Source organism: Oncorhynchus masou, chromosome 30 (genome assembly GCF_036934945.1).
Source record: "Oncorhynchus masou masou isolate Uvic2021 chromosome 30, UVic_Omas_1.1, whole genome shotgun sequence".
NCBI classification, from domain to species: Eukaryota; Metazoa; Chordata; class Actinopteri; order Salmoniformes; family Salmonidae; genus Oncorhynchus; species Oncorhynchus masou.
In genome coordinates this window covers 13,699,769-13,721,122 of record NC_088241.1, presented here as the reverse complement: position 1 = coordinate 13,721,122, position 21,354 = coordinate 13,699,769, and the positions used below count along the sequence as shown (strand labels likewise).

At 42.7% G+C, this 21,354-nt stretch overlaps 1 protein-coding gene across 21 annotated transcripts in view; it reads left to right on the top strand.

The window, feature by feature from the left end:
• The first annotated feature begins 1,613 nt into the window (after window positions 1-1,613).
• Window positions 1,614-21,354, top strand: part of LOC135522090 (E3 ubiquitin-protein ligase UBR5) — a 46,696-nt gene continuing 26,955 nt past the window's right edge. For 17 of the 21 annotated variants that reach the window (XM_064948041.1, XM_064948032.1, XM_064948025.1 and 14 more), the window contains exons 1-25: window positions 1,614-1,851; window positions 4,885-4,929; window positions 5,085-5,166; window positions 5,443-5,519; window positions 7,681-7,803; window positions 8,449-8,731; window positions 9,000-9,159; window positions 9,467-9,616; window positions 10,245-10,456; window positions 10,740-10,856; window positions 15,372-15,637; window positions 15,983-16,100; window positions 16,278-16,462; window positions 16,697-16,806; window positions 17,174-17,286; window positions 17,597-17,758; window positions 17,981-18,092; window positions 18,211-18,365; window positions 18,508-18,705; window positions 19,017-19,227; window positions 19,524-19,650; window positions 19,950-20,197; window positions 20,319-20,442; window positions 20,725-20,822; window positions 21,062-21,219. In XM_064948041.1, coding sequence (XP_064804113.1) covers window positions 1,790-1,851; window positions 4,885-4,929; window positions 5,085-5,166; window positions 5,443-5,519; window positions 7,681-7,803; window positions 8,449-8,731; window positions 9,000-9,159; window positions 9,467-9,616; window positions 10,245-10,456; window positions 10,740-10,856; window positions 15,372-15,637; window positions 15,983-16,100; window positions 16,278-16,462; window positions 16,697-16,806; window positions 17,174-17,286; window positions 17,597-17,758; window positions 17,981-18,092; window positions 18,211-18,365; window positions 18,508-18,705; window positions 19,017-19,227; window positions 19,524-19,650; window positions 19,950-20,197; window positions 20,319-20,442; window positions 20,725-20,822; window positions 21,062-21,219 — 3,696 coding nt within the window. In that variant the 5' untranslated portion in view covers window positions 1,614-1,789. The remainder of the gene's footprint in view (window positions 1,852-4,884; window positions 4,930-5,084; window positions 5,167-5,442; window positions 5,520-7,680; window positions 7,804-8,448; window positions 8,732-8,999; window positions 9,160-9,466; window positions 9,617-10,244; window positions 10,457-10,739; window positions 10,857-15,371; window positions 15,638-15,982; window positions 16,101-16,277; window positions 16,463-16,696; window positions 16,807-17,173; window positions 17,287-17,596; window positions 17,759-17,980; window positions 18,093-18,210; window positions 18,366-18,507; window positions 18,706-19,016; window positions 19,228-19,523; window positions 19,651-19,949; window positions 20,198-20,318; window positions 20,443-20,724; window positions 20,823-21,061; window positions 21,220-21,354) is intronic. The other 4 variants (XM_064948027.1, XM_064948022.1, XM_064948039.1 and 1 more) reach the window with 4 other exon arrangements.

Sequence of the window (21,354 nt, the reverse complement as noted above, 5' to 3'; positions counted from 1 at the left end):
AAATAAACTTTGATTTGATTCTAGGAGAGGAGACTGCCATAATTATCCTATCTCTTGAGTCACTGGCTTACTGGGGCTCTCTCATGCTGTCCCTGGAAGGGGTGCGTCACCTGAGTGGGTTGATTCACTGATGTGGTCATCCTGTCTGGGTTGGCGCCCCCGTTGGGTTGTGCCATGGCGGAGATCTTTGCGGGCTATACTCAGCTTTGTCTCAGGATGGTAAGTTGGTGGTTGAAGATATCCCTCTTGTGGTGTGGGGGCTGTGCTTTGGAAAAGTGGTGGGGTTATATCCTTCCTGTTTGGCCCTGTCCGGGGGTGTCCTCGGTGGGGCCACAGTGTCTCCTGACCCCTCCTGTCTCAGCCTCCAGTATTTATGCTGCAGTAGTTTATGTGTCGGGGGGCTGGGGTCAGTTTGTTATATCTGCTGCTGCTCCAGTTTCAACTGTTCTGCCTTATTATTATTCGACCATGCTGGTCATTTATGAACATTTGAACATCTTGGCCATGTTCTGTTATAATCTCCACCCGGCACAGCCGGAAGAGGACTGGCCACCCCACATATGCTCTCTCTAATTCTCTTTCTTTCTCTCTCTCGGAGGACCTGAGCCCGAGGACCAAGCCCCAGGACTACCTGACATGATGACTCCTTGCTGTCCCCAGTCCACCTGGCCGTGCTGCTGCACCAGTTTCAACTGTTCTGCCTTATTATTATTCGACCATGCTGGTCATGTATGAACATTTGAACATCTTGGCCATGTTCTGTTATAATCTCTACCCGGCACAGCCAGAAGAGGACTGGCCACCCCACATAGCCTGGTTCCTCTCTAGGTTTATTCCTAGGTTTTGGCCTTTCTAGGGAGTTTTTCCTAACCACCGTGCTTCTACACCTGCATTGCTTGCTGTTTGGGGTTTTAGGCTGGGTTTCTGTACAGCACTTTGAGATATCAGCTGATGTACGAAGGGCTATATAAATAAATTTGATTTGATTTGATCAGGACCAATTAAAAAAAAACAGTAGCAATTTCCTTTAAACTGTAGTCTACTAATCCTAGACATCATATATGAACACATTCTTGTCTATTGATGTTTTGTATTATGTCATTCTGTGTTACGTTTCATGTTTTGTTTGGACCCCCAGGAAGAGTAGTTCCTGCTTTCGCAACAGCTAATGGGGATCCTAATAAAATACCCAAATAACACACACTCAAACTCTGAGTGAACCCTTGCTGTTATTTTATTGTTCATTTTTATTTAGGGTAGATTTAGAGACCTATAATAGGGAGAGGCTCCAGACAGTGTCCCTGGGGGAACTCTTTTTGTCTTACTTGATAGACTGTTGGCAAAATTGGCAACCAATGTATATAAAAATGTTATTGAGACCATGTCTGTAACAAAACATAGATCATGAAACTATTGCTTTCTATCCAATAGACTTATCACAATCCAATAAAAATGTTAAAATAGCAAGAGCTTGACGCCAAGAAATGTTCATTTCCTTTCTCTTCATTGCCTTTCTTCTTTAAACCAATCCCGTTCCGTTTAACATATTCCCTGTTTCTGTTCAGGTCCAACCAGCGTCCAGTTTTCGTGTGTGCTAAGGTTAATCAACATACAGAACGAAAAAGCTTGGTAGAGTTAAGATGGCGGCATGTGGGTGAGGAGGCTGTAGTTCTAAGCTCGGGATTTTTTTGTCATAAAATATTTACATGAATCCTTACATATACAGATATCGAGAAAATAACATTTCCTACACACTTGACACATTTGTGTGTTAATTTGGATTGGATCCATGACATCCATACACTTCGTGGTTCACCCGTTGCCCGGGACTGAGGACCAGCTCAATGACAGGTATTTGTTGCGGGCGTGGAAAATAAGGGTTTAAATCAATATATATGTGTATGGTGTGGTACCCGACGATTATCTATTTGTTTCGAAGCAATATTCATATTGTCATGTGTATTTCAATCAAACAATTTTCGACCACATTACCGTACTTGAAGCAAGGCCCGGCATCTTGAACAAGCCTCTTCAACGTATAGCTAACGACGTTAAGCTAACAAGCTAGTTAGCCATAGCTAGCAGCAGTTAACGGAGCTGTTTCGTTCGTTCTCTGACTCTGCCTGGAATGATTGGCCGATGGTCAAAGTTGAGACGGACAATGCGGGTTGGGGGATGGGGAAAAAAATAAGTAACGTCAGTGATTAATGCATTGTAATGATCCGTCATTGTTTTTGTTTTTTTGCATTTGACATTGTATGTCATGTCAACTACCCTTTGGATATCTTATTGTCGACTATCCAGCTGGCTAGCTCAATGGAACCATTGAAGATGTAGCTAGTTAGTTAAGTGGCTAATAAGCTAGCTAATGTATTAGCTAGTCATTGCTAGATAACGTTAGCTAAGCTAGCCACACTTGTGCTAATATGTTTGCTTGCTAGTTAGATACGGTTATCCAGCCAACCAATTGTAAGCTAACATTGGATTGCTTATTTGCTTCGATTTAGTAATCTAGCCAACCAACGACGATAGTTAGCTAACTAACGTTAGTCGTCCAACTAACATTGTTCCTCGTGAATAAACATAAGCTCGTTTCAACCTCATATTCTTAATCTACGGTATGAGAAAACAGCGCTTTTCTATGATCTGTGGTTTAAAAGTATAACGGTCCTAAAAATGCGTCTCTGTGACCATTGCAGGTAAGATTAAAAGTAAAAAATAATGATTTTCAAAACCTGCAACGAGTTTCTAGGCCATGGGGGTATTTTATTGGTCCCCATGTCACAATGAATCACTGTTGAAGATGTCATCGGGTAGCTAGAACTTTTTAACTTTATTATTTTATAAGTACAAAACTTAGAAATGTGCCGTTTTCACATATATGCTGGACAAATTAAAAAAAAGTGGTGGAGTTGGCCTTTAAGTTACAACACATTTTTGCAGACGTTAGTTTAAGAGGCAAGGACTAGCTATGAACAGTTGACTGTGTATTGTGACCTGCATTTTGCTCTGCAGGTGATTTATAGTAAACCAATTTATATCATCAATTGATATTGAACTGATTAATGGGCCATTCTACTTTAAGACAGAGATTGGGACGTTGGAAAAGCACATCTTGAATGACCTTGAATGAAAATCCAGGATATGACATTTGAAGCAAGGATTTTGTACTTGTCGAGAGTCCAGGGTCTGTACTGTTGACCACCTGCTTGGGCCTCATTGACCAAGATGGTTCAGTGGACTTGACTGGTTCGTAATACAATCATGTTCACTCATCTTGCGATAGAATTGGCTAATGTGTAATGACAATCAATCCCCAAGTAAGCCATATCTTTTACAAGCTGCTAGCACAGGCAATGGCATGCATTCACATTTGCTATATGGTCATCATGTGCTAATATATCCTCCTAATGCTCAACTGCAGTTGTTTGTCTTACCAAAGAGGTGTTTCTTACCTTAGTTGTCAAGAGGCAAACTTTTATCCCAAATAAATAAGATATTTGCTTACAAGATTAGGTTGTGACTCACAATATGCCAGTCTTATGGACTGCTCGTGCCTCGACTGTTTAGGATGTCTTTTCATGACCCGGCTGAGGACACATTCTTCTCTGACTCACATGGCTATAACTATTTATTATTTTTGTAGAGGTTAGGAGGGGAAGTTAGGTTTAGTATACACAAACACATTTATTGCAGACTAAAAGAGCCCTTCTGTCCTGTTGATGTTGGTTATTAATGGCTCTGGATGGTGTGCCTCATATCAAGACAGTGTTGCTGGCTCGTTGTTTATCTTCTGCAGAGGGACTGGTTACTGTCGCTGGACAACCGGCCGGGCCATGCTTTTTAAGTCATTGCCATCCATTGGCTTGTCCATTGGGCTTGCTTGACAGGAAATGTCATTTGGCGTAGGCCTATTACTTACATTTTCACCCCTTACAGCTTGCATGCAACTGTCTGATATCCTTTCCTCCCTTTGCAACAGGTAATATTGCATCTTTGAAAAGATTTGTCCACTTTCTGTGGCAGACTTTTTGTACGATAACAGCCTTTGTGTATTGACTTGCGCCCTTGAGTATATGGATTAATTAAATGTTTGTTCACTTCACCTGTTTCCTGTCACCAACCATTGTTGTACTTAAGCCATTAGAATCAATGCTTTTAGTAGTGTAGCCAATAGCAGTTGAAGCTCTGTTTAAAAAAATTGTTGACCCTATTTGACCCGTCATTTCATAGCAGGCAAAACAAGTAAGGCATGCGCCTAGTTCACTCATTGAGAGAATAGATGCTAGAGCTGAAACAAGAAGTAAAGCTGTCAGCCTGTCATGTTTTACGTGACATGTTTTTTAAACATTGCTACAATCAAAGATTTTGCTGGTCTAGGATGGTGACAGTTATGGACTTGGAGTTGTACTAAATACTAACTGCTCAACTTGTACTAAAAAGAATGGTCACAATAGTACCGATGTCTCCTCTGTTGGATGTAGCTCCGCACATGCCCTGTTTCTTTGACTGGGGGAATGACCTGCCCACTAGTATCCTCTGCGTGAGTGAAGGCAACAGTGCCAATGCAGTGCAGATGGTTTTACACACCATGCTCTAACTGTTTAGCTTTACTGTTATTTAATGTGTTTTTTTTTATGCAGCTGGTGAGTAATTTTGATACTGTTGTCATCAGCATTCATGTATTTGAGATTCTCATTGGACTTCTTACTAACGTCATGTAAGCAGATGCCATGCTCCTTATAGTCTACACAGAGTACAGACTAGTAGAAATGTCCTTATTGGCCATGGATTTCCAGACCATTAATTGCACAAATTCACACCGTCAACGGAAATGAACGATCTCACTGTCAATGTTTTTTATTGAATTTTTATACTTAACAGACTTCGTGAAGTGTCGGAGAAACTCAACAAATACAACTTTAACAGGTAAGACATTAATATTTTTAAAATTTTAACTGGAATTATCAGCAAATGTATTATTCAGCTATGTCTTTCAGCAGGGGCCACACTCCACAGATATATAGCGATCTTATAGCTTTTCTATATGTAAACATTCACTACATTGTCTGTCTCCAATGCAGTCATCCACACCTCAACCTGCTGGAGCAGGCCACCTTAAAACAGTGTGTAGTTGGACCAAACCATGCTGGCTTTCTGCTTGAGGTAACGTCGAAGGATTTATGTATATTACAATCAATAACATTTGAGCTGTACTGCCTCTACATTTTTGACAGAGATTGTGACTTCAAATGGCACCCTATTTCCTATACAATGCACTACTTTTGGAGGAAAAAAGTAGTTTCCGCTTATTTTTTTTTTTTAAATGAATAGGAGCGCCATGAATTAATAAAAAAAACCTTTTTTTTTAGTGCAGTCTTTTGTGTGACATGCCATAACCTTTTCTGTTTTGATAATATGGAATAATGTCTTTCTTTCCAGGATGGACGTGTGTGTCGGATCAGCTTTGCTGTCCAGCCTGATCGTCTGGAGCTGACCAAACCAGATGGCAACGATGGGTGAGACTGTTTACACTAGGGAAATAGTTTCATCCTAATGGAGTTTAAGAGAACTTTCAACACCAGGGGTTGCATTAGCTTTCAGAAATCGGCATTTTCAAAACATATAATACCATAACAAAATCTGCGTTTTAAACCATTTCACCTGTGTTTTTATATTAAAAGTCTAGTGTTTTTTTTTGCTTCGGTAGAGTGATAAGGGGTGTGCAACTACGTAGTTTTCCTTCACACAAAATACATTATTGCAACACATTCTGTATAATTTTTTCATCATATGACCACAGAAGTGCAAAGCTATTTGGCTAGTGAATTAGTTTTCAATGAAAAAGCAAGCAAAAACGATGGGTGGCCATCATATTTGTAATGTTTGTCATAGAAAGAATGTAGCCAGCTACATTTCCTAATGTTTTGCTTGATGTTAATCTTGCTTTGTAACTTGTTACTGTAAATACTACACCGGAGGAAAGTACCGATCACATCAGTCATATCGCTGTCTGGCGATCCAATGAGAGAGCAAAGATATTTCATCCGAGTGGAGAAGTGCAACTGAAGCACAAAATGAGTCCTTTTACATTCTTGATTTTGAGCGAACTGAAGCCGAGCAGAATTGACAATAAGAACTGTTTTAGATCTGCATTTACAAAACACGGCAAGATATTTTGTCTGCCTTGACTCCTGTATGCTGAAGCCTTGCAATGGTGAGCCCTGCGAGTTGAGTTCCACTGAGGTCTTACTAAGTACTTAGGCCTACTAGTAGAACTGTTTCATGATGTTATTACTTGGTCACTTAACACACTATGACAAATGAAAGACCAGAAAGTGTTGACTGTGTTAAGGTGTTTTGCATCATGGGAAATGTATGTTTTATAGATAAGTCATTTGTATTTTTATTCCCTTTCTGCAATTAAATGTACACCAGAAAACTAGGCAAAACAATGCTCGCAATGGTATCTTAGCATTTAGGAAATCTAGGCCGCTTTCTGAAAGCCAATTGCATTTATGAATCTGCTCTTTGCTTTTCTTTGTTTTATTTTGTATGAGCAATAATGCCTTTTTAGCTGTTGCTAGGGTTTGTGTTGGTGGCCAGCTTGCATTTGTGAGTTTCATTGATACCATATGTCTTACCAGTAGAACAGCGTCAGACCGTGAACTAGGCCCTCTAGTTGCAAAGCATGCAAGTGATTCAGTCTGAGAAAGACTGGTGAATGTGACTGGTTTACTTTAAGATTTTCTGCAGAGCACATGCTTTGTTGCCTGGCACGGTGAAATAAGCTGAACTTTTCAAAAGAAAATGAGATGGTTTCAGATGGTAATAGCTTTGCAGTCAGCTGCATTTTGGGTTACTGGAAAGCCTTACTGTGGAAAAAGCACTGCACATTTTCAATCAGTAACTTTGACAGCTGACTGAACAAAGCTTCCACTCGGAATACTATCCAGTCACACTGCACTATGTATTTCAAGTTTTTACAGTGTCATACTTGTGTAATAAATGGTAAACAAATTTACATTTTTACAGGTTATATTTTATTTCTGCAGAAGTCTACACAATTAATTGTTAGGTTTACTATACTCAGTTGCTAAATAAAACACTTCTATATTTTGTGTGTTGCTAAAATGCCTAATAGTAAAATCTATCTGCATTCTTTCATTGGGAAGCAATTCACAATATATTGAGATACTGTGTACAAAAGAGTCATGGGTTTGAATCTCAGACAGGACAATGCTATTATGGTCAGTCTCAGGTGTTGTTCATGATTTGCTGGCAAGTATGTAATGCAATTTACTTAATTAAAGTAGACTGCGGCAAATTCAAACATCTATGTACAATAGACATCACATTTAACACAATACATTCCGATCATATCATTATCTTATTGTAGGAGTTAGCAATCGCAGCCCTAAAAAAAACAAGAAACTTTAAAAATGAAGTCTTGAAGGGGGAACGAGTTGCAGCCAATTCTGATTCCTGAGGGTGTTGCCCTGCTAGCCTCTATTCCCCTGTTGTTTTTAACCTTAAACATAAAAATGTAAAAGCCCTAGACATGGGCCACAACCTGGGATTTCCACTTCCAGGTTGTCTTCTTAATCTTTGGCCCCATGTGGGACTACTAGGTTTGTAGTAACTGATCTGATCTCCCGTCTTCCCGTCTTTTGTTTCCAGTTCAAAGTTGAGTGGCAGTGGTTCAGGGACAGGAAGGAGCTCCAGGCCAGGCAGGACTAGTGATCCTCCCTGGTTCCTGTCTGGCTCTGACACACTGGGCAGACTGGCAGGCAACACCCTTGGGTAAGTTCTGGCAGTAAGGGCCCTCAGGAAAAACCTCCCCTAGACACTCTCGGGTGAAGTCGTTATACAGCTTCATGTGCATTAGTGCCACTTAGGCCTAGACAAAGACGGCTGCAGGAGGACAGCTGAAGGCATTATTACTATCCAGGATTCTGGTATTGTCCATGTAAAATGAGATGGTGCAGTCAGAATCAGACCATGTACCACAGAGTTGTCCTGGAAATTGGGACCTTCAAACCAAGGCAGCAGCAGCTCTGAGGTTAAAGGCATAAACACAAAATGCCTTTTGAGCTTTGATAGAAATGTGCTGTGGGCTGATTTTGAATGACAGTAGGTGAAGGCAATCTACCATCCTCCATTGTTTTTTCCACCTTATTTTTTCTTACTTTACTGGCCCCTTAATTATGAGATTAAATGTGGTCAAATTCATCTCTCTAAAATGACAAAAGACATTTGCTACCAACCTATCGCTTCCAAATTGCTGTATGCATAAATACCCTAGGACCTCTGCACTCTCTGTGAAAGCCAGCTGTCCCACGGTTAATTGCTAATCCAGTGCGCAGGCAGGCAGCCGTGTGTTGATTTGAGAGAGTTTCTGCTGTGTGGCTGACTGCTGTGCCTGACCTTCGTCTTGTGCTATAACAGGAGTCGCTGGAGCTCCGGGGTGAACGGTGGATCAGGTGGTGGTGGTGGTGGCGGCGGTGGCAGCAGCAGCAGTGTAGGAGGTGCGGGGGGAGGCGGTGTAGGAGGAGCTGTCAGTGGAGGTGGTGGTGGAGGCTCCTCTGGGAGGTCGTCTACAGCTGCCAGGGACTCGAGACGTCAGACCAGGGTGATCCGCACAGGGAGGGACCGGGGCTCTGGTCTCCTGGGCAGCCAGCCCCAGCCTGTCATCCCTGCCTCGGTCATCCCAGAGGAACTCATCTCCCAGGTTAGACCCAGTGTCTGTCCTCAACTACATTGATTTAAATTCTGGTAGTGACCCCACCGTATGAGTTTCTTATCACTGAATATACCATTTTAAAGAAACACTTAACAAATCAGATTTGACCGATTTTATTGCATGACCAGAGCCCCTCGTTAATTATAACAAGGTCCTCAACACATGGCCTTTTCTTCTCTCTGGTGTTCAGTCACCACCGCCACAACATGGTTGATTTCTGGGTGGTGATCTTCATGTTGCCTCCCCTCTTCCCCAGGCTCAGGTGGTCCTTCAGGGGAAGTCTAGGAGTGTGATCATCCGGGAGCTCCAGAGGACCAACCTGGATGTCAACCTGGCCGTCAACAACCTACTGAGCAGAGACGATGAGGACGGTGACGATGGCGATGACACAGCCAGCGAGTCCTACCTCCCTGGAGGTACCACTTTATTTCACCTTGATGTGTATTCTATAGCTTTGTCTCATTAAGAAAATCTCTATTGCAAGAGACTCAGAATTGCAGCTTTGTATGAATGAGCAGAGGGCTCTTAAACAGTTTGGTCTGGTTAAGGGGGTTATGCGTAATCTTTATGTAGATGGTATTTGCTACATTTGTGGAACCAATGGAGTTGTCCCAAAAATTCTAAATGCAAAAGTCTCTATTGATCTATGGGTTGGACCCTTGCCTGAATGGACAGTAATAGTCATGTCATAAATATGCCTCTCTTTTGTGTTGGACCTTACAGAGGACCTGATGTCCTTGCTGGACGCTGACATCCACTCAGCCCACCCCAGTGTCATCATCGATGCTGACGCCATGTTCTCTGAGGACATCAGCTACTTTGGCTACCCCTCCTTCAGACGCTCCTCCCTGTCCCGCCTGGGTTCCTCGCGAGGTAACTGACCACACGGCAACTCAGAGCTGCTGCCTAGGGACCATCATCCTCTTCTGTAGTCAGGAGGTTGAGATTGAAATCACATTACTCTTCCTATATAATAATAGTTGTAGTAACAAGTTACCTGAATGGAAGTAAGATTACTTTTCACCATATATAGTATATGGCTTTAGTTCTCTGATAGTTGAGGTATATCGTTAAAGTCAATGCTAGTCTTTCCTTTTCAATCTGTCGGCAAAGCCCATGTGGATGTGGTGTTGTGAATGTGTGTGGTGTTGTGAATGTGTGCTGCATGGCCATAATACCTGTTCTTCAGTGAGCCCTCTGAGAAAGGCCCGCTAGACCCTGTCATTACAGGCACCACTTTCAACTGCAGCCGTATGCTGTAGGATAAACCCTCTCCCTTGTAATGCATGTCTATCTCTAATCTATCCTGACCTGTCTTCCTACCTCACATTTTAACATGTGAGTGTGCAGACTACACCGCTATTAACTAACTTTCACCTTTTACTGCCAAAACCCTCTTATTTGCATAATTCTAAAAATAAATCTCTTTAATTTGTTGACGGGTCTTCCCCAGAGAGTGGCTTACTTTTATCCCACTGGTGTGACCCCATTGCCATACCAGTTCTCCTTCTTCCCTTAGAGCGTGACTCAGAGCTGTTGCGTGAGCGTGAGTCTGTGTTGAGGTTGCGGGAGCGAAGGTGGCTGGATGGGGCCTCATTTGACACAGAGAGGGGCTCCACCAGCCGCGAGGGGGAGCCCAGCCTGGACAAGAAGAACATCCCCGTCCAGAGCCCTGTCTCTCTGGGCGAGGAGCTGCAGTGGTGGCCTGACAAGGTGGGAGAATAGGGACATTGATTGATTGGTTGATAGAATAATTTGATTAATGGGAAGGTCCACTCTTTTTGGTGTTCATTCAGATGTGATGTCAATAAAGCTTGTTCAGGGAACATGACAGCATTCATTATCACGTTAATGGATTTCCCACTTGGTTTATTTCTATCGATATGTTTTAATAGTTTTCGCTAGGTCTATATGCTCAATATCGTTTTGGGTTAATGTGCACAGATCAGGTTAGCAAATATTTCTAATTCATGTTTCTGTTGGTGTTTTGGTCCAGGATGGTGTAAAGTTTGTGAGCATTGGGTCCTTGTTCTCTGAGCTGGTGGCAGTGAGCTCTAAGGGGGAACTCTACCAGTGGAAGTGGAGTGAACCAGAACCATACAGAAACACACAGGTAAACAGCAGTACTGTACAACAAGCCAACAGGACTGATTGCATGAAAAATGTGAAGGATTCAGCAGCAGCCTTTATCAAATAAAATTCAAATGATTTATCAGAGACCAGTGCTGTACACTAAGAACACTAACTCTCCTCCTGAGGACTACTTAGCAAATAAGTGTTGAAATTCAAACACACGTTTTATTTGCAAACCCACCTTAATGTGTGTGTATATGTATGTGTCTGTGTGTGTGTGTATATATATATTTTTATATATATATATTTTTTTATATTTTTATATATATATATATATAAAATGAATGAATGAGGTTGACCGATTATGATTTTAACGCCGATCCTGGTTTTTGGGAGGACCAAAAAAAGCAGACACCGATTTGATTTATTTGTAATAATGACAATTACAACAATACTGAATTAACTTATTTTGACTTAATATAATACATCAATAAAATCAATTTAGCCTCAAATAAATAATTAAACATGTTCAATTTGGTTTAAATAATGCAAATAACAGTGTTGGTGAAGAAAGTAAAAGTGCCATATGTGCCATGTAAGAAAGATAACATTTCAGTTTCTTGCTCAGAACATGAGAACATATGAAAGCTGGTGGTTCCTTTTAACATGAGTCTTCAATATTCCCGGATAAGAAGTTTTAGGTTGTAGTTATTATAGGATTTATAGGACTATTTCTTTCTATACCATTTGAATTTGATATACCTTTCACTATTGGATTTTCTTATAGGCACTTTAGTATTTCTAGTGTAACAGTATAGCTTCCGTCCCTCTCCTCACCCCTACCTGGGCTCGAACCAGGGACACATCGACAACAGCCACCCTCGAAGCATCGTTACAGCCACTCTCGAAGCATCGTTACCCATCGCCCCAAAAAGCCGCGGCCCTTGCAGAGCAAGGGGAACAACTACTTCAAGGTCTCAGAGCGAGTGACGTCTCCGATTGAAATGCTATTAGCGCGCACCCCGCTAACTAGCTAGCTATTTCACATCGGTTACACCAACCTAATCTCGGGAGTTGATAGGCTTGAAGTCATAAACAGCTCAATGCTTGAAGCACAGCAAAGAGCTGCTGGCAAACGCACAAAAGTGCTGTTTGAATGAATGCTTATGAGCCTGCTGCTGCCTACCACCGCTCAGTCAGACTGCTCTATCAAATCATATACTTAATTATAACATAACACACAGAAATACGAGCCTTAGGTCATTAATATGGTAAAATCTGGAAACTGTCATTTCGAAAACAAAACGTTTATTCTTTCAGTGAAATACGGAACCGTTCTGTATTGTATCTAACTGGTGGCATCCCTAAGTCTAAATATTGCTGTTACATTGTACAACCTTCAATGTAATGTCATAATTATGTAAAATTCTGGCAAATTAATTAGTCTTTGTTAGGAAGAAATGGTCTTCAAACAGTTAGCAACGAGCCAGGCAGCTCAAACTGCTGCTTGCCAGATAAGTGACACAATTTCCCTAGTTAATAGAAATTCATGTTACCAGGCAATCGCTGGTGCGCAATGAGACAAGCCCTCCCAAACCCGGACGACGCTAGGCCAATTGTGCGTCGCCCCACGAACCTCCCGGTCGTGACCGTGTTACGACAGAGCCTGGGTGCAAACCCAGGGTCTCTGGTGGCAGAGCTGGCGCTGCAGCCCTTAACCACTGCGCCACCCGGGAGGCCTGTAAGCAGGCAATATTAACCAAATATGCAGGTTTAAAAATATATACACTTGTGTATTGATCTTAACCTCTCTGGGATATGTGGGACGGTAGCGTCCCACTTGGCCAAAAGCCATAGAAATTGCAGAGTGCCAAATTCAAATAAATTCCTATAAATCAAAATTTCATGAAATCACACATGTATCTAACAGTACACATGAAGTGACACTTGTTCAAGATGGCCGTACTTCTTCATTACACAAAGGAATAACCTCAACCAATTTCTAAAGACTCGTGACATCCAGTGGAAGCGGTAGGAACTGCAAGCAAGTCCCTTAAAAATCTGGAATCCCAATGAAAACTCATTGAAAAGAGGGTGACCTGAAAAGAATAAAAAATCTGAAGGGTTTGTCCTCGGGGTTTTGCCTGCTACATAAGTTCTGTTATACTCAGACATGATTCAAACAGTTTTAGAAACTTCAGTGTTTTCTACCCAAATCTACTAATAATATGCATATCTTATCTTCTGGGGATGAGTAGCAGGCAGTTTAAATTGGGCATGCTTTTCATCCAAAATTCCAAATGCTGCCTATCCTAGAGAAGTTAAAGCCATTGATGTTTATGGTTAGGTACACATTGGTGCAACGACAGTGCTTTTTTTTGCGAATGCGCTTGCTAAATCATCACCCGTTTGGCAAAGTAGGCTGTGATTCGATGAGAAATTAACAGGCAGTGCATCGATTACGCAACGCAGGACACGCTAGATAAACAAGTAATATCATCAACCATGTGTAGTTAACTAGTGATTATGTTAAGATTGATTGATTTTTATAAGTTTAATGCTAGCTAGCAACTTACCTTGGCCTCTTGCTGCAGTCGCGTAACAGGTAGTCAGCCTGCCATAAAGGCTCCTCGTGGAGTGTAATGTAAGGCAGGTGGTTAGTGCGTTGGACTTGTAACCGGAAGGTTGCAAGATCCTCGAGCTGACAAGGTAATAATGTCATTCTGCCCCCGAACAAGGCAGTTAACCCACCATTCCTAGGCCATCATTGAAAATAAGAATGTGTTCATAACTGACTTGCCTAGTTTAATTAAAGTTTTTTTTTTTTTTAATCGGCCACAATCGGTATCCAAAAATACAGATAGTTATGAACCTGAAATCGGCCCTAATTAATCGGCCATTCTGATTAATCGGTCGACCTCTAAAATGTGTGTGTGTGTGTGTGTATATGTATATATATATATATATATACAGTTGAAGTCGGAAGTTTACATACACTTAGGTTGAAGTCAATAACACAAGTTTTTCAACCACTCCACAAATTTCTTGTTAACAAACTATATAGTTTTTGCAAGTCGGTTAAGACCTCTACTTTGTGCATGACACAAGTCATTTTTCCAACAATTGTTTACAGACACTGTAACGCAATTCCAGTGGGTCAGAAGTTTACATACACTAAGTTGACTGCCTTTAAACAGCTTGGAAAATTCCAGAAAATGATGTCATGGCTTTAGTAGCTTCTTATAGGCTAATTGACATCATTTGAGTAAATTGGAGTTATACCTGTGGATGTATTTCAAGGCCTACCTTCAAACTCAGTGCCTCTTTGATTGACATCATGGGAAAATCAAAAGAAATCAGCCAAGACCTCTTGTAGAAAAATTGTAGATCTCCACAAGTCTGGTTCACCCTTGAGAGCAATTTCCAAACACCTGAAGGTACCATGTTCATCTGTACAAACAATAGTACAGAAGTATAAACACCATGGGACCACGCAGCCGTCATATCGCTCAGGAAGGAGACGCGTTCTGTCTCCTAGAGATGAACGTACTTTGGTGCGAAAAGTGCAAATCAATCCCAGAACAACATCAAAGGACCTTGTGAAGATGCTGGAGAAAACGGGTACAAAAATGTCTTATCTACAGTAAAACGTGTCCTATATCGACAAACCTGAAAGGCCGCTCAGCAAGGAAGAATCCACTGCTCCAAAACCGCCATAAAATAGCCAGACTACGGCAGACTACAAAAATCTAACTGTTTGTGCATAACGACCATTGTTATGTTTGGAGGAAAAAGGGGCAGGGTTGCAAGCCAAAGGACACCATCCCAACCATGAAGCAAGGGAGTGGCAGTATCATGTTGTGGGGTTGCTTTGCTGCAAGAGGGACTGGTACACGTTACAAAATAGATGGCATTATTAGGAGGGGAAATTATGTGGATATATTGAAGCAACATCTCAAGACATCAGTCAGGAAGTTAAAACTTGGTCGCAAATGGGTCTTTCAAATGGACAATGACACCAAGCATACTTCCAAAGTTGTGGCAAAATGGCTTAAGGATAACAAAGTCAAGGTATTGGAGTGGCCATCCACAGAGCCCAGTCCTAGAGAAATTTGTGGACTGAACTGAAAAAGCGTTTGCGAGCAAGTAGGCCTACAAACCTGACTCGGTTACACCAGCTTTGTCAGGAGGAATGGGCCAAAATTCACCCAACTTATTGTGGAAGGCTACCCAAAATGTTTGACCCAAGTTAAACAACTTAAAGGCAATGCTACCAAATACTAATTGAGTGTATGTAAACTTCTTACCCACTGGGAATGTGATGAAAGAAATTAAAGCTGAAATATATCATTCTCTCTACTATTATTCTGACATTTCACATTCTTAAAATAATGTGGTGATCTTAACTGACCTAAGGGAATTTTTACTTGGATTTAATGTCAAGAATTGTGAAACTGAGTTTAAAGGGATTTGGCTAAGGTTTATGTAAACTTCTGACTTAAACTGTATGTGTGTATATTTCTATATATATTTTTAAATCAACTCTTCCAATCAGAACCCTTCTATCCGCCACCCCCGAGTGTCCTTCCTGGGCCTGACCAATGAGAAGATCACCCTGCTGTCTGCTAACAGCATCAGAGCCACCGTGGCCACGGAGACCAATAAGGTGGCGACCTGGATGGATGACACCTTGAGCAGCGTGGCGTCCAAGCTGGAACACAGTGCCCAGGCCTACCCTGAGCTGCAGGGGGAGCGCATTGTGTCTTTGCACTGCTGTGCCCTCTACACCTGCGCCCAGTTGGAGAGCAGCCTGTACTGGTGGTGAGTTACAGTAGTTAATCCTCTCCTCTCGGACAATGGCACACCTGGGTTCAAATGGTATTTGTTTTTCCTGAAATAGTATGTGCATTTTGATTGAGCTTTCCTGAAGTGCCAGATTGGCTAGATTTGGACTGGGATTGTGCCAAGCAAGCTCAATCAAGTGCAGCTAAAGTATTTGAAAAATACCAATTACCGGTTGAACTCAGACAGTGGCTGGCCAGAGGCCCTCGCTCTACTCAGATGTCCAGTGCAAATGTAGAACTCGGTCCTTGAGAGATCTATGCGTACAAGAAGGTTAAGCTGGCTGGTAGTGGTTTATGTTTTGAAATGTTTGTGTTTCCTCAGGGGTGTGGTGCCTTTTAGTCAACGGAAAAAGATGCTTGAAAAGGCTAGAGCCAAGAACAAGAAGCCAAAGTCGAGTGCCGGCATCTCCTCAATACCCAACATCACCGTGGGAACGCAGGTAACATAACATTAAACCAAGACTATGGGACCATTAGAACCCTGTGTATAAATGTTCCTTTCTTCATCCTGAAATGTTTTTGTTCTCTGCACCTGTGAATCCGGTTGGATGTCTGTTGCGTACACTCGTACACTGCTTTTGAACGAATGTGAACAGGTGTTTGTGTCCTCTCTCCAGGTGTGCCTGAGGAATAACCCCCTCTACCACGCCGGTGCCGTTGCCTTTTCTGTTAACGCTGGGATCCCCAAGGTGGGACTGCTCCTCGAGTCTGTCTGGAACATGAACGATAGCTGCAGGTTCCAGCTGCGATCACCAGAGAGCCTCAAGAACATGGACAAGACCATCAAGACACAGGAGATCAAGTGAGTTTGCTTCCATTTCAGAGAGCAGCTGGTCTCAATTCACTCCCTGCCCCTTTTCTTTTGCCCTAACCCTTCTATGTTTGCAGATTTGCAAATATCAAAGGGTTAGGCCCAACGGGAAGGGGTAGGGAGCGAATTGGGTCTAGCTGTTCCCTTTTTAAGCCACTACAAATGTAAATCAATGGCCCTCGTCTCCAACACTCATGAACTCAGTCCTACCCATTCTCTCCTTAGAACGGAGAGCAAGCCGGAGTTGGTAAAGACTGAGATGGGCCCCCCTCCTTCCCCAGCCTCCACCTGCAGTGACACCTCCTCCATCGCTAGCAGTGCCTCGCTGCCCTACAGTATGTCACATTACTAGCTATTATACTAACCTCTGTCTTGCTCCAGTATTATCATGACTCATTTGCCTTTGAAATGGATGGTGTGGCAATTGCAGGTCTCTTATTTATTTACATTTTTAAAAAAGTTTCTTGTTTGTCTCTAGTTGTCTGATAATGGAATCTGCCATATCGGCTTACGAGACCAGGGTTGAATACTATTTTTAGCTTGCCTGGTACAATGGAACCCCAATAGATTAGTGCTGAAAGTGCAAACCCTGCCCATCTTGCACAGCGGACAAGCTAAATCAAGCACACCAAGTATTTTACTTGTTTGTTAAACCAGGTCTGCTGTTGTATAAATATCCTAACGTGTCGTCTGCCCTTACAGAACGAAGACGCTCGACCCCGGCTCCCAAAGAGGAGGAGAAGGTGAACGAGGAGCAGTGGCCTCTTCGGGAAGTGGTGTTTGTGGAGGATGTTAAAAACGTCCCTGTGGGAAAGGTGGGTGTGGCTACAGGAAGGGACCAGACCCTAACACACTCTGGCAGGCTGGGGGATAGATGCCATTGTTTTGTTTTTATTAACACTGTAAAATATTTAGTTTTATCACATATTTGTTATTTCTTGAATCTTCCAGTCTATTTTTCAGAGTAATTTAATATTTCTGTTTTCATTGACATTTAAAGAAATGCCGAAGAGCAGAACTCAAAGCTGTAGTATCATGTTTTGTATCCTGTGGATTGTCTGTTCGTTGTTATTTTGGTGTCTTCACGACGGCCCTATTTGCAACAGCTCCGTCTTTTAACTTCAGGTGCTGAAAGTGGACGGTGCGTATGTAGCTGTGAAGTTTCCAGGGACGTCAAGCAGCGTGAGCACACAGCCGAGTCAGACGAGTGCTCCAGCTCCCATCACTGACTCTGACCCCTCCTCACTGCTGCAGGACTGTAGGCTGCTCAGAATAGATGAGTTACAGGTACGACTATTGGACGGTCACTTACACTCACATACTTATAACTGTATAGTGTAGTTATTATTACTCCCATGCAAATGTGTTATTTCAGTGATGGTTTAATGTTTGTGCAATTGTTTAATGAATCTAAGCACAATTTTACAATAAAAGTATCTGTCATTGTAGTATTACATCTGTTGTATAAATGTTGTTTGTCTAAAAGCTGGTGCCTCTCTTTATCAACAGGTGGTAAAAACTGGTGGAACTCCTAAAGTTCCAGATTGCTTCCAGCGTACACCTAAAAAACTCTGCATCCCAGAGAAGGCTGAGATTCTGGCTGTGAATGTTGACTCCAAAGGTAAGACATTGGATAACAATACAATGTAGTAATTCATGTTGGTGCCGATAATGTTTAATTGCGGCTATTAATGAATTCTATGTATATTTCTAACTTGATGTGTTGTCCGCCCCTTCAGGAGTTCACGCAGTGCTGAAGACTGGTAACTGGGTGAGGTACTGTATCTTTGACCTGGCCACAGGCAAAGCAGAGCAGGAGAATAACTTCCCCACCAGTAACCTGGCCTTCCTGGGGCAGAGTGAACGCAATGTAGCGATCTTCACCGCCGGACAGGTCAGCACTTCTCCAGTACTCAATACAACCTTTTCTAATATAGCCATGCTTCATGTATTGCGAAAAGGTTGTGTAGGCAATTGCATATCCAACAATTTCCCCATTTTTCTAAGCACATTTAGATTTATCATTTTATTACCAGGACTCTCCAGTCATCCTTCGGGATGGAAACGGCACAATTTACCCAATGGCCAAAGACTGTATGGGCGGGATCCGAGACCCTGAGTGGTTGGACCTGCCGCCCATCGCCAGCCTGGGCATGGGGGTACACTCCTTGGCCAACCTCCCAACCAACTCAACCATCAAGAAGAAAGCTGCTATTATCATATTAGCTGTGGAGGTTAGCAAAATCATTTATAGGTCAATGGGGATTGTTTAGTTGATGGTCAATTTGTTACTGTAGGATCATAACTTTCACAGGTTTCCCTAGATTGAGCTTACTTCTAGACAAAAACATGCTCAATATAGGATCTACATTGAAAATGCTTTTTAGCCAAGTAAAATACTGTTTTTAACCCAAGAAACTGTCCCTTATTGTGTTCTTTTGATAACTAAATGCTTTTGTATTTTGCATGTTTTTATTCCCGCTGTAAAGTGTATTGATACGCTGTGCTGATGCGCTTTAAATAACATTGTTCAACTTGTTTCCAGAAGCAGACGTTGATGCAGCACGTGCTGCGTTGTGACTTTGATGCCTGTCGTCAGTACCTGGTCAACCTGGAGCAGGCTGTTCTCCTGGAGCAGAGTCCCCACGTTCTCCACTCCTTCCTGGGCCACCGCTGCGACGGCAACCGCAACATCCTCCACGCCTGCGTCTCCGTCTGCTTCCCCGTCAGCAACAAGGAGACCAAGGAGGAGGAAGGTAAACCACGGCTAGTGTGCTGGGTGGTGTATACAGCGAGATGAAACCTTGCAAAGTCAAACAAATGGAGTTCGACCTGAAAGACAATCATATCTGTTTTACGTAAAATGTTCCAATCTGAATGTTCTGTGCTGTTAACCCAGCGTCAAGACTCCTGAACTCTCCAAAGTCGCAGTGTCAGTTTTGAGCCATCCTCTGTTATCTTTCCCGTCTCCTGTTTGCCTTCCATTATTTCATCATTCTCTGTCTCCCTGTGTCTGTATATGTGTGGTAACTGTTTGGCTGGTGTTTTCCAGAAGCTGAACGGTCTGAGAGGAATACGTTTGCAGAGAGACTGTCAGCAGTGGAGGCCATCGCCAATGCAATCTCCGTGGTGTCTAGCAACAGCTCTGGGAACAGGACGGGCTCTTCTAGCAGCAGAGGGTAACTAACTTATACAAATCTAAGTGTACTGTTTTTAAGTTGACTATTTTATGTACATGTTCACGATGAAAAACACTAAAGAACTGGATTATATTGATTGTTCCATAATGCACAAGAAGTGAAATATTACTGAGCCTATTGGCTTTTTTTATTAGAAAATTAGAAAATCTGTCAGAATTCCTGTCAGGATGACACTTGAGACCAAGAACACTATCTCGGTGCTCATTTATGTCTACATGTCAGTCTCATTGTCTTTCCACCACTCATGTAACCTGTTAAGTGTGTTTTGTCTGGCGCAGGCTGCGTCTGAGGGAGATGATGAGGCGCTCTCTGAGAGCAGCGGGACTTGGCCGTCACGAGTCTGGCCCCTCCTCCAGCGACCACCAGGACCCTGTGTCCCCACCTATCGCCCCTCCCAGCTGGGTGCCTGACCCCCCTCCCATGGACCCAGATGGTGACATAGACTTCATCCTGGCCCCTGCAGTGGGATCTCTCACCACAGCCTCAACAGGGACCAGCCAGGGCCCCAGCACCTCCACTATACCAGGTCAGGTACCTATTTTGATACAGGCACACCTAGATAGCTACTCCACCACTATACCAGGTCAAATACCTAGCCTGTGTGATACTAAATGTCACCCAATTCTCTGTTTCTCCCCCTGCCCCAGGCCCCTCCTCTGAGCCTTCAGTGGTGGAGTCTAAAGACCGCAAGGCCAACGCCCACCTCATCCTCAAACTGATGTGTGACAGCATGGTTCTCAGGCCACACCTCCGCGAGCTGCTATCCGCCAAGTAAAGACACATTGTTTTTTTCTTTCTTTAAAAAAACGGAAGGAGCATTCCATTCTTCTTTAGTTTTGTTTATGATAGAGGCAGGTGTGATTTGAAGGGGAGATTTGGATGAGATTGTGAGATAAGGCCAGTGGGTCTGGGCAAGCCTTTTTAATTCTATACCACAGTAATGCCTTGTTTCGTTAAAATACTGAACTAAACTATTGCTCTCAAATTCAAAAGATGCTTTCTCTTGTTTGTCCCCCTTCCCCCCTTTCTGTTGCTAAACTGTGTGTTTGACAGGGATGCCCGTGGAATGACCCCGTTCATGCTGGCAGTCAGCGGGAGAGCTTACCCAGCTGCCATTACTGTTCTGGAGGCTGCTCAGAAAATGGCCAAGGGTACATCAGGACACTGTTCATGTCTTTAGTTGAGAAAGAGGAGACTTTGACAGCACTACTAATGAATATAAACGCTGACATGTTAATGTAATGCCATCTGCAGTCATTAATTTATACATGAAGAAGTGATTTATATATGTGCTGTGTTTAAGGAGAGCAGAATTTTTTTTTTTTTTTAAATTGCGGAGATACTACCAGAATCCAGATTTTAATATTCCGTTGCAAAACCTGTTGTGTAGTGGGAGACCCCAGCATGACTGAGAAGGTGGAAGCAGACTCTGTGTTCATGGAGATGATTTGTCCCACGGGGACCAACCCTGACGACTCTCCTCTCTACGTCCTCTGCTGCAATGACACCTGCAGCTTCACCTGGACAGGAGCTGAACACATCAACCAGGTGAGGGACACACACACACACACACGCCAAGTGGGTCACTTGGGAGGACAATGCAACACGCACAACAAACGAGTCAGCCGTTCACACTGGTTTGCCTTTTCACAGATGGGAATCTTTGCTGACCATTTACTCTCT